Consider the following 12,437-nt stretch of genomic DNA (forward strand, 5'->3'; position numbering starts at 1 on the left):
AGCACCAAAACAAGTCGTAGCTTGTTGGCTTGGTGGAAAGCAGAGTTAGGCAGACTCAATGCCTTCCACAGGTCGCGAGTTCGATCTGTTTAGGTATGGAGAAGGGAAATGATGATGATAATAATAATAATAAATGGTGTCTAATCGTTAAGGTATTTCAAAATACCTTTTAGCAAATAAAATAAAATAAAAAATTAGAAAATAGAGCTCTCACATTTCAAATTAAAATGTAAACAAATAATAAATGTTGCAAATTTTACCATATGTCCAATTTTCGAAGAAGTCACCAAGCTCATTAATTTCTACCAATCAAATCAAATCAAGTATAACACAAAATATTGTTGGATTAACCACTTAAAAAGTTTCAATTTCATTAAATATAGGTTGACATAATTTATCAAAAGGTTAGAGGTAGAGGTTGTTACTCAATTCACCTAATTCAATCGGTATGGTAAATAAATTTTTTATATTAACATTTTATTTACTTTTAGAATAAAAATTTAAATAAATGATCTAGATCTCAATCCAAATATTTCATGATTAACTTAGGTTCATTATTTGATAAGGATTATTCATTTTAATTTGAAATATGGAAATTTTTCTTTCTTTTTTTAGCGTAACAAATACTTAGAGTAGGTTAAATTAGACATTAAGAGATTTAATAGTTTCTTAATCAATTCAAATATTCGGATTGATTTATTGAATATTAATAGTTGTTGTGGAAGAAAAATACATTATTGCAATTTCTAGAGAGTTAAGTTCAACTTCAACTTCTTTAAATTATTTAAACTCTTTATACGTTCTAAAAACTATAGTTTGACTCAAGCATGTGCTATATCTTAGATATTGTAAGAGCTGTAACAACACATTGATGTCTAAAATTTTTTAATTTGTCGGTCAATTTTTTCCTACTTCAATATATTTACGGTTGAACTATGTGCAAATCAAATAAATCTCTTCAAAATTGTCAACAATAGTAAGACTCAATTTGATTGTATTTTTATCTCAAGGTTTGAGATCCTTTATCTTTGTTGTAATACCTTTCCAAAAATAATAATTATTATTAAAATACCAAAAAAAAAAAAAAAGAAAAAAAGAAAAAACCTCCATTGCTATGAGGTTTCTATTCAAACGGCTGTCCGATGAATCATGAATTCATGTACTCTTCAATGGCAGAAAATGGGCCTAATATATTGGGCTTTGTTGAGGCCCATTGTCTACAATTAATATTGTTCTTGATAAACTAATTACAACATTATGATAAATAAATTATACACAATTACATTTTGATTTTGTTGAAAGACAATTTTGTGCTCTCAACTCTAAACTACTAAAACTTAAATTTGTAATATGTGATTTACAGCTTGATTGGATTACCGTGAAAAAAATGTTTCTAAAAGATGTGTTTTATCTTTTAAATACTTTTTATAAAATTGGTTGTTTTCTATATTATTTCGAGAAAAATACAATTACATTTTTTTCAAAAATATTTTTATATATAAATTTGTTCTGATTTGCTCTAAGAATGTAGCCAGTTCTTCGAGTTAGATTGTTTTGAGAGTCAAACCAAATATGAATCACTAAATGCATAAAGAAAAATTAAAAAAAAAAAAAAAAAAAAAAACTTAAAAACTTAATCAAATCATCACATTTACATAACTGAACTTCTCAAAATGAAAACCAACAGTTCGGTTGAAAAGTTAGTCGCTTGATTAATGGGTCACTAGGTTGTATTGAACCGTTGGAGAGAACCACAATTATTACAATCTATATTAATTCAGAACTCATGATATAAAACATATATTTTAATATGAATATATACTAATGGTTGGTTCAGGTTTATTCAGCTTAGTATTTCTATATATATTCGATTTTTAGATACTTTAACTTGAGCCAGAAAGCCAATTTGATTTCAACTTGAGCCAACAAAAGTTTAAGTTGATTTAGTTGGATTTCTTTTTCATTTTCTTTTCTTGCACCCTAGAACTTTTCTCTATGTACATAAAATACTTCTACAAATATCAAACTATTATAAAAGACTACTAATAACTTCAAATTTGTATTTTCTTTTTTAATAAGGTAGTTGAAGAATTACATGTAGAATAGTAAGTGATTAAAAATAGTATTAATACATCCACCAATCTATTAAATAAGAATAAATCAGTAATTTAAGGTAATGAAAAGATGCTTTGCTGTAATAAAGAGAAATTTGGGATTGAAAAAGCATAAAATGGGGAATATCTCCACTTTTCTATGTTCCCAAGAAAAGAATGGCACCAATCTAGCTACTTCTCTCTTCTTTATCTAACAATATTACACAATTTAACCATAATCTATTTGCTTCTGCCTTCTCCCATTCCTAACATCAGAGAGCCTTCCCATGGCTGATTCCGGCGGAACATCGTCGACGTTTTACGTTCTTCTTCTTCTTCTATTTTCTTTATTGTCCACCACTCATTGTTTCGTTCCCGATGATAAGGTAATCGATTTTTTTAACAACTAAAATCAACTATTAAAATTGATACATGAATAACAATTTATTTCGTTTACGGAAGATTTTATAAATTTTATTAATATATACTATTGTTTAAAATGATATAATTAGTTTAATATTTTAATTATTAAAAATTTAAAATATGAATTGATGTTTTCTTTTTAAATTCTCATTTAGTTGGTTGCGTCATATTATAGATTTGGCTCCTATAATTTGAACATTCGTTTTTAACTTGATAGCTATAGTTTATAAGTTTTAATTTAGTCCAATTTCAATTTGGTTTTTCGAGTTTGGGCTTTAGTTTTAATTTGTTTTGACGTTTGGTTAAATGTTTCAAATTCTCTTCATTGTGTTGGATTGTCTTTGGACAAATTCGTTTCTTCCTTTAGCTCTCAATTCTAGTATTATCCATTAATGTAGTCAGTTAAAAATATTCATCTCATTTTTTTCTTTTGCTAAATTATTAAAAACATTGTTATGTTCAATTTGGTATACGAGTATGTTAGTAACCACAAATTATGTAGTCCAAATCTCCCTATTTCCAATTTTTTTTTTCAAAAAATATATGTACGTAGATCAGTAGGCGCACCAAAATATCTGTTGACACATCCTAATACCCTCATCATATCTCATCCTATTCATTAAAATAATCAATAGATACAAGGGCAAAAGAAGCCAATATTAAGGGCAAAACAGACATGGTAGAAAGTTAGAGGAAAGCCCAAAGAGAAGAAACAAAAGCTGATAAATTGAGGGAAAAAGCGGAAAGGCTGTAGTCTTTGAAAAGCTTCGACTGTACTAAAGAAAATTATTAAAAATTGTTATTGATATATAATTAAATATATCTTTTACCCACAAGTTTAAGCATTTGTGTTAATTGATGATTTAAGATGATATTAGAGCAAGTTGGTTAAAGATGTCCTGATTTTTATTTGCTGGGCCTTCTTCATATTTCAAGTCCACAAGTGAAGGGAAATAATTGGTGATATATAATTAAATTTTTCTTTATCTACAAGTTTAAGCATTTGAGTCCGATGGTGAATTTAAGGAAAACATTCTTGATTAACTTTGAACTTGGTTTAAAAAAGTACTCTTATTCTTTCAAAATTTTTAAATTTTACTTTTGACATTTTATAAACATTTCAGCACTTTTTTTATAAGGATGGAAATCATTTTGAATTTTGGACCAAAAAAATTTGAGACCTAAGATTTTGTGATACTAACCTAGAATGAAAATATAAGTCGTTACGTTGTTTTAAGTCTCAATTTTTGTTTTAAATTTGGAATGATTTTTATTCTAAATGTAAAGTGAAAATTAATATCAAAACTTTTAGAGTTATCTCATTTTTTATATTTATTAATAATATAACTCTTTCATTTTTTTTTATTTTTGTCTATATACATGCGCACAACAAAGATGATGTGTGTAATTCAACTAAACTATAGGTATCTTAGACTATAGAGATGAAATTGAAACAAGATTAAAATCATAAAAATCAAATTAAAACTCTGACCTAAATTAATACTTCCAAAATTATGAAACTCCTTTTTTTAGCTCTAATTTTGGAACCATAATTGTAATTTGACCTTCTTTTCTTATAATAATTGAAAATACAGAAAAATTGTATGTACGCCGTCACCGTGGAAACAACTTGCACGAAAGGTGCCGACACATCGAACCACGTCAGCCTGAGATTCGGCGACACGAATTCGAACGATATTGTCGTAAGACGTTTGAATTCGAAGCAAGTGAGAAGGGTGGATCCTTTACAACCTCAAGTTCTGGACGACATGTCGAGAAAGCCGTTTCAAGCTTGTATGGTGGACCAGTTCCAAGTGACCGGAAAATGCGTGACGTCACCAATTTGTTATCTCTACCTTAAACTTGTCGGCGCCGACGACTGGCGGCCGGGATTCGTCCAAGTCCGGTCGCTGGAGGGCCCACATCTTAGCTCAAATTATTTCTATTTCCGACGGGTATTGCCTCGGCACGTTTGGCATGGATTTGACACGTGCCCGGGTGAAGTCACTCCTTTTGGCATCAAACGCAATAGAAAAGTTTAATTTACCATTGTTGAATAGATTTACCAATTTCTTACAATCTCCATATCCAACAATTTTATTTTAAATAAATAATGTACCTATTGGTTTTTTTTTTTTTTTAATCGACCCTCTAACTTCGAGATCACAAATACATTCTATTGATAAAGACAACTGAGTAAACCTTATGACTTTGTTTTGGAACAACTCCAAAATGGTATCATATAATTGCCATATAATTATTTTTTTCATCTAACAATTCTCCTCTCAAACAAAATATAACATCGAATAATGAGTCTCCTCCCATCCATCCGCTCCTAACCCTCTTGAGAATTTGCTCTTATCAATGTCTAGAGCAAAGCTAGATATAGCACAACTATGAAATATTTTTGTGGAATATATTTGATGGTGTTGACCAACTTGTCGCACACTTAATCTCCTTCTATCAATCTACCCAACTCAATAGATCTACTATTCATCCAAATCCATCTGAATTGATAGAACTCTCTACTCAATTGTTGTATGGCCAATCACTTTTTGTCGATCTAGAGTTTTATCTACATGACTCATTACTTTTGTTATCAATATTGAGGATCTCAACCATACATCTATGTTTAGACCATAATTTTGATATCATTATCAATAGATAAAAATAACAAAACATTCTCTATCTTCCGTGATATAATATTATTCACTTTAAACGATTTGAGCTAGTACTAATCATGATTTCAGTTCCCTAATCTTTCATGTCTTCATCAATAAAACTTAATAAAATCAATAAATTTAAATGGGAAGTTGGGAACTTTTGAAAATAGCATCACAATAAATAGAAAACAGATGAGGGGGGAAATAATGGAAGTGGATGGGTATTTATTATCAACTTCAATTCAATGTAAGAAAACAAGGAAATGGTTTTTGTCAAAAACGAGAACAGAGAAAAACAGACAGACGATTACAGAGATTTGGTGAAACGATGATGGAAAGTTGCATTCAGAATATTTACTACTTTTGTTGTATTGGTACCTAGATGTGACTGATCATTAATTCCCTTTGTCTCCCTTATTTTCTGTCCATTTTAAAATAAAATTATACATATTTAAACCATATCAACTTTTAATTAAAATCAAACTTGTATTTGTTGGACGAGATTTTGGGAGAAATTTGATTGGTTGAACTTTAACTTTGTATTTATATTAATTTGTTGTATAAAAAAGTATCATCTATAGTATATTCTTTTGATATAATCTCGAATATTACAAGAATTTTAAGTCTTCTAAATTTTTTTGTAGCTTCAGTTTCGAAGTCTTTGGTGGGCAAAGTCTTAGTCTCCTAAATCTTCGATCTTCAGATCTTGAGAGCTTCAGAGTTTAGTTCTTTAGATTTTGAGTGTCTCTCGATCTTCAGTTCTTAGATATCGAAAGCTTCGACCTTCAAAATTTCAAAACTTAAGAGCTTCAGACTTTAGAACTTCAGAGTGAAAGAAAAAACTGCATACTGATGTGGTGCTTATGACATAGACTCTGGTACATAAGTCAATGAGTGAGATTGTGGAAGCTAGAGAGTTTGAAAGTATGACTCAAGTTATCTTATATGAAGTTATAATGATGTATTTATAGAGAAAGTTATAATGATGTTGGCCGAGGACAAGCATCTTACTTACATTATATTATGAGCCTAGAGTGATCTCTTGGACCGGGACATGTGAAAAGCATGTCCTATTGGGCATTTGGCAAGGTTTGGTCTCGGCCATGGTCGAGGTCCAGCACATTGGTTTGGACCTTCTTAAGCCTATTTTGGTCTTTAGTTGCCACTTTTAGTCCGTATTTTGTTTCTTCTTGATTTTTTTCGTTACTATTTATACCAAATGTCAATTACACTCTTCAATCCAAAATCGCCTTCAACACTCTAATTTAGCGCTTGGTATTAACACTATTGTAGTGTACTTTTGTAACTTTAATTTCATAATATCTTAATGGTCTATTTAGAGTCACTCAAGCTATTTAGTTCATATCATGCAATGTGAAATTAGTACAAGCTTTGAAATTTATGAGTGGATATGTTGAATTAATGTATGAAATTACAATGGATAAACTGATGCAATTAAATTAGGACATATTTAGATGGACTAGAGAAAAAAAATGTTTTTCAAAACGTTAATTTATATTTAAATATTTTTTATAAAAATTATTTAAAATGCACTTTAAAATCTATTTTAAATGGTTGTCAAATACTCAATTTTTTTTATCTAAAATAACTTATTTTTTAAATTAAATACTTAAAAATGTATTATAAACACACCCTCAAACCGCATGAGAAAAATTTAACCTTTTGTAAGATGTGTGTTTTTACAAGGTATTAATTATTGGATGAATTTCTTCTTGTTCTTTGGACATGTGCATGAGAGAGAAAAAACGCTGCGTCAGAAAAATTTAATCTCTCCTCTCCCAAACCCCTAACATTATTGATTAATATTTTAAATATTAAATAATTATTAATATTATTTCAAAAGTTTATATTTAATCATCTAATTTTAGTTTTTATGTACAAAATTAATCAACAAAAACAAACACGAACCTTTAACTTCCAGACATTAGTTATACTACACATTCAAATACAGACATTTATTATTTCAGATATTTAATATCCTTATTCATTGAACAATATCCGTGATCCAATCAATCCTAAGAATAATTGCAATGGAATATTTTAGAGTTATTAATTAAGTGTAGAGAACTATTTTTAAGGAATTTCAAATATAATAAAATCTATAATAATACATTCTATTGTTGATACACTCCTATTAGTGATAGATTTTATCATTCATGGACTCCTATTAGCAATATGGTTTATTATCGATAAGACTATGAGAGTTGGATCTAAATTTTGCTATATTTGTAAATTTTTTTTATGGTGTACTATATTTACTAATACTTTGAGTTTAATTGTTGTATTTACAACTTCTCCTATATTATTCTTAAAAATTGATTAATTGACCTGGAATATCGAGGACTTCTAATCTACCCAACTAATTTAATCTGCTTTACTTAAGATAAATTGTAATTCATTTCTTGACATTAAACTTGAACTTATAAAATGGGGGAAAAAAGTTAGCTTCTATTATACGAAAATTTTATAGTATTTTTGTGCTACCTACTCGTTATGTTCACCCAAAAGGAAAAAGAAAAAAGAAAACTTTCACAACCTCATTCTTCTTCACTAAATGCAAATGAAAGCAAGCCCTTTCATCCTAATCTCATCCACGGAAAAGAGGCCATGCGTAGTGCGTCCTTTTTTGGACCTATGTGTAGACTATTATATAGATGTATCATTAAACACGTTGCGAAGCGTGGAACTCCATCGACTTTGCAAGTAGATGACTTTCATAAAATTTCAACAATTTCTTGCCCTCCTCAAAGGCCCATAGGAATGGAGTTGATGCTCCCACATCCATAGCATGAGTAGTTAAAGCAAGTGAATGATTTGAAATTCGAGTTATTTCACGGAATAACAGTCATATATATTAAGCTCATAATGGTATCTTGCAATTCAAAAGTCTCTCTATAGCTGAAGAATGAGCGTGTTCTTGGACCGTCGTAGCAACATAGATAGGGTAAAACTATTCAATATTGTTAGATCTCACATAATATGACAATCAATTAAATGAAGAAATACCTAGTAGATAAAAATGGATTCCATCTCAAAATCATTGGCAATGAAACAATGAATAACTCATGTTGGAATGCATTGAATTTGTTATATGATGCTCCATACAACCTAAGTTGTATTCGTATATATGTTATTTACGTTACTTATGATTTTGGCCCTATAAATCATAGAAGTGCGCTATATAAGTTGTCTAAATCTAATGACGCATATGAATATGTAATCTGATATTTTCTCTCTAACATAAACTGCACTTCCTTCTATGCATGGATGTAATTAACACATTATTAGTGAACCACGTAAATCTGCATGTCGATTACTTTACTCTTTATGTTTTTTGTTTTCTTTGTTTATCGATTTCAATAACAACTCATATATCATACAAAGATTCTAAGAGAATCCCATAGTACATGACTTTATAGGAATTCGAGTTCTAAATCTCTTGCTTTAATATCATACTTATCTAATATAATATTAGAGTCTGTAAAACTCAAATGGAGATTTGACTAAAAGAAAAAATAAAAATAATAAACCCAAAGACACACATCTTAAAGAGATATGTTGAGAATTTAACATCTAAAAAGATGAAATCTCATGTATTCTTACAATCTTTAGAACAAGAGATCTTGAAAAGTATGAAGACTCCACAAACTTTAAGGGCCTGTTTGGTATAGAATTTGGATTTTGTTTTACATTTTCAAATGCACCGACTTCAACTAATATGTGTTTGACAGATAACCCAGATTCTGTTTCTAAAAACTACTTCAATCCAAATAATATCAATTCTGAAAACAACATTCTATCCAAATTTTTAATTTAAAATTTAAAATTATATTAGATACAGATAAAAATATTTAGAAATATAGTATGTCAGGTAATAAACGCAACTCATTTTTTTTTTNATTAAAAAAATTAATAAAAATATTGAATTTGATATTGTAAATTTGTATAGTTTTTGTTAAAATTAAAATAAGTGAAATGCAATATTTTATAAATTATATAATATTATAAAATAATAATTATACGATTTTTTTTAAATATAAATAACATTCATAAATAAACTAATAACAGTTTACTGTCAACTAAATATTAATGAGTAACTTCAACTAATTTCATCGTTTATAAATATATAGTATTGTATTTACAATAATTATTTAAATGATAATTTAATTTCTAAATCTATTATCAACCACATATTTAAAAACATGAAATTCAACCATATCTATTTTTAAGATCTCTATCAAATAGGGTATAAATAATTTTTTTTTAAAGAGAATAAAGAAGTAATTGAATAAAAGTTGAATTTTATATAAGATATATATAAAAAACATAATTAGTTTATGTATCCTAAAGTAGGTGTGATTGAAGGTTTAGAGAGGTAGAGGCTAATGGTATAGGGAGCGGTAAGCATGGGTTTGGCATGACCGAAGTACGGCTCTGTTTGATTGATCTGACCCGCTTGTTTTTCCGTCCTGCCCAATCAATCACTCCTTGCATGCCCACCTCAACTTTATTGCTTTTTCATACTTTTTATTTCTTAATCCCATTTCTTTCTTCTTATTATTTTTCATTTTCAATTAATCAATTCCACACGTAGTATTCAATTTTCTTCGACACATCCATATATTAGGTGGATCGATATTTTTATTATATCGCATAAAAATCTACGAAATACGAAGAATAAGCATTATATATTATTATTATAAATATAATATCAACAATAAACATGTTAACTTGTTTGAAAACCATAAAATGATTATTTATTAATTTAATTTTTTATAGCTTTTTCAAAAATATCTATTGAAACCGACAATTTATTGATATTTTCATTGAATTTACTGTAAAATTAAGAACTTGATATTTTCATCGACGTTCACACATTAAACCTTGATTCTAGGGTATGAATATAAAGTCACATTGACTTTTTAAATAATAATGGATGTCTTATCAACTTAGTTATATTCCGATAGATTTTATATGTTAACTTTTTTACTATGCGTAATCTTGTTATTAAGTCTTCATTTGATAATTATTTAGTTTTTGAAATCTATGCTTGTTTTTTCTAAATTTCTTTCTCGCTGGTTTTATATTTTCTACGTAAATATTTGAATAATTAGATAATTTCCAAAGAAAAAATTAAAAGTTTCAAAAATATTTTTTTTTGTAGTTTTTAAATATTGGCTTTGATTTTTAAAACACTCCTAAAATATAGACAATAAAACGTCTAAACCCATGGATGCACCATTCAGACGTAAAAGCATTGAATTCTTGACCATTCAAACTTTTTAAAACATTGGTAAAAAAAAAAAAAAATACTAATCCAATGAATCTGGATGTGGAAGGGATGTTTATATGCTTAATTTTCAAAAAAAAAAAAAAAAAAAAAACCAAAAATCAAATGGTGACCAACCGCAAAAAACCACTTAAGGTGATTGTGAACTTCTGAGAACAAATTAATTACCTACATCGTTATTGGTAATATCATATTAAGGATAAAATTTAAGGTGATCGTGTAAATTTTGAAATTTAGGGACCAAGATGAAACAAAATTCAAATATTAAGGATAAAATTATAACATTTTGAAACTTAAAAACGAAATTTAAACTAAACTCAAATCTTAATGACTTAATGTGTAACATTTTAAAAACTAAATAGAAATTAGACCCAAAATCTAGGAATTAAAAATAAAATATTCCCTATATTTTTTAATTTAGACATTGTGGTGAAGATAATATAAGCTACAAATTAGGTCACACATATTATTAACAAAATGTTGATCAGGTCTCTCTCTCTCTTGTTCTTCTCAATCTAACATGACATGACATGTTACGTAAATACTTTGTACGATATGTTGGTTTTAATTTCCCTCTTTGGATTTTTATTAATTTTATTCACCACACTGGAGAATTTATCAACGTGCACATTTTCAAACTTCATAACATATATTAATTTAATAAAAAAATATTTAATATTGGTAGTTTCTCAATTGGGTCAAATATATTATTATTTTCGATAAATATTAATTTATACTCTAAATTTTGGGATGTGTCGATTAAAACATTAAACTGATAATCATATTAATTTAAATTATGAATTTTTATAATTGTATCAATTTACAACCTCCTTTATATTAATATATGTGAAACTTATGATTCAAGTTAGCTAAACTCCTAAATTTTCATAAGCAATTCAATTAAGACGTTTTATTATAATTATCTTTGAAATTCATCAATGCTTGGATCTTAAAACGTGTGTAGACTTATTCAATTATCGATTTTACAAAATAGATGATCAGAGGAAATGTATTAACGATTATCAAATAAAGTTATGACTAAAAGTTTAAATTAATACATTTCTAAAAGTTTATGGGTTTAATGAATTCACTTATAATAAGTTTCACGAGGTTTCTCTCAAATGAGACAAAATGTAGGGTGTATATTAATACACTAAAACCATTTTTACACTAGTTAAAAAGTAATTCATTAATAGTAATATAAAAAGAGGGCCCTAGTTGATTACGTTCATTGTTGTTTACCCGCTTTCCATAATCGTAATGAGATGTGGGACTCTCCTTGGTATTTGTAATAAAATCGTGTAATATGATTAAGGAACAAAAAGTGTTAAATCAGATCGTGGTTGAAAATTTCCATGAGATCCAATATCTTTACCATTACAGTTATCGTTATCATCACAGATATTGTTACTGTAACAATATGAAAATTATCAATTTGTCACATTTATTGTTGTGACAAATTCATGATTTTAGATAAACGTGATAAAAATTAATCTAATTGTGTTTGTGATTCAAGCCTATTAAGATTCATTTATTAATGAAATCTCATTTCAACTATACTAATTTTTATTACCGTTTGATAAATATGGCATAGCAAAAGTACAAAGTTTAAATTGCTACATTCATTCGCTCAATTTTTTTTATTGGAATAATATAATTATAAATAAAAAAAGAATAGAAGACTATATAATTATGAAATGATGACGGTGTAGGGGGATTGGTAGTGGTCAGAAAGAGATGACCACAGCCTGATTGACATAAGGAACCGTCCAATCACGCAATTCAGTTCCATGCAAAACACACGACCCCCGCTTCATTTTGATTAGACCATACGTCGTCGTATTTTAATTCTTCATCTCTCTCTTAATCTTTTTTTTTCTTCATTAAATTAATTCTCATTTAGGAATCTATTTTTAAAATCCCTTTTAAACTGATGGTTAAATTCAC

General features: G+C 27.9%; 1 protein-coding gene across 1 annotated transcript; it reads left to right on the forward strand.

The window, feature by feature from the left end:
* Positions 1-2,283: 2,283 nt before the first annotated feature.
* On the forward strand, positions 2,284-4,724 carry LOC120088818 (embryo-specific protein ATS3A-like). Its single transcript, XM_039046260.1, has 2 exons — positions 2,284-2,479; positions 4,112-4,724. The coding sequence occupies exons 1-2, from the start codon at positions 2,381-2,383 to the stop codon at positions 4,556-4,558; spliced, it is 546 nt and encodes a 181-aa protein (XP_038902188.1). The 5' UTR covers positions 2,284-2,380; the 3' UTR covers positions 4,559-4,724.
* The last annotated feature ends 7,713 nt before the right edge of the window (positions 4,725-12,437 follow it).

The sequence above is a fragment of the Benincasa hispida genome, chromosome 10 (assembly GCF_009727055.1).
Source record: "Benincasa hispida cultivar B227 chromosome 10, ASM972705v1, whole genome shotgun sequence".
NCBI lineage: Eukaryota > Viridiplantae > Streptophyta > Magnoliopsida > Cucurbitales > Cucurbitaceae > Benincasa > Benincasa hispida.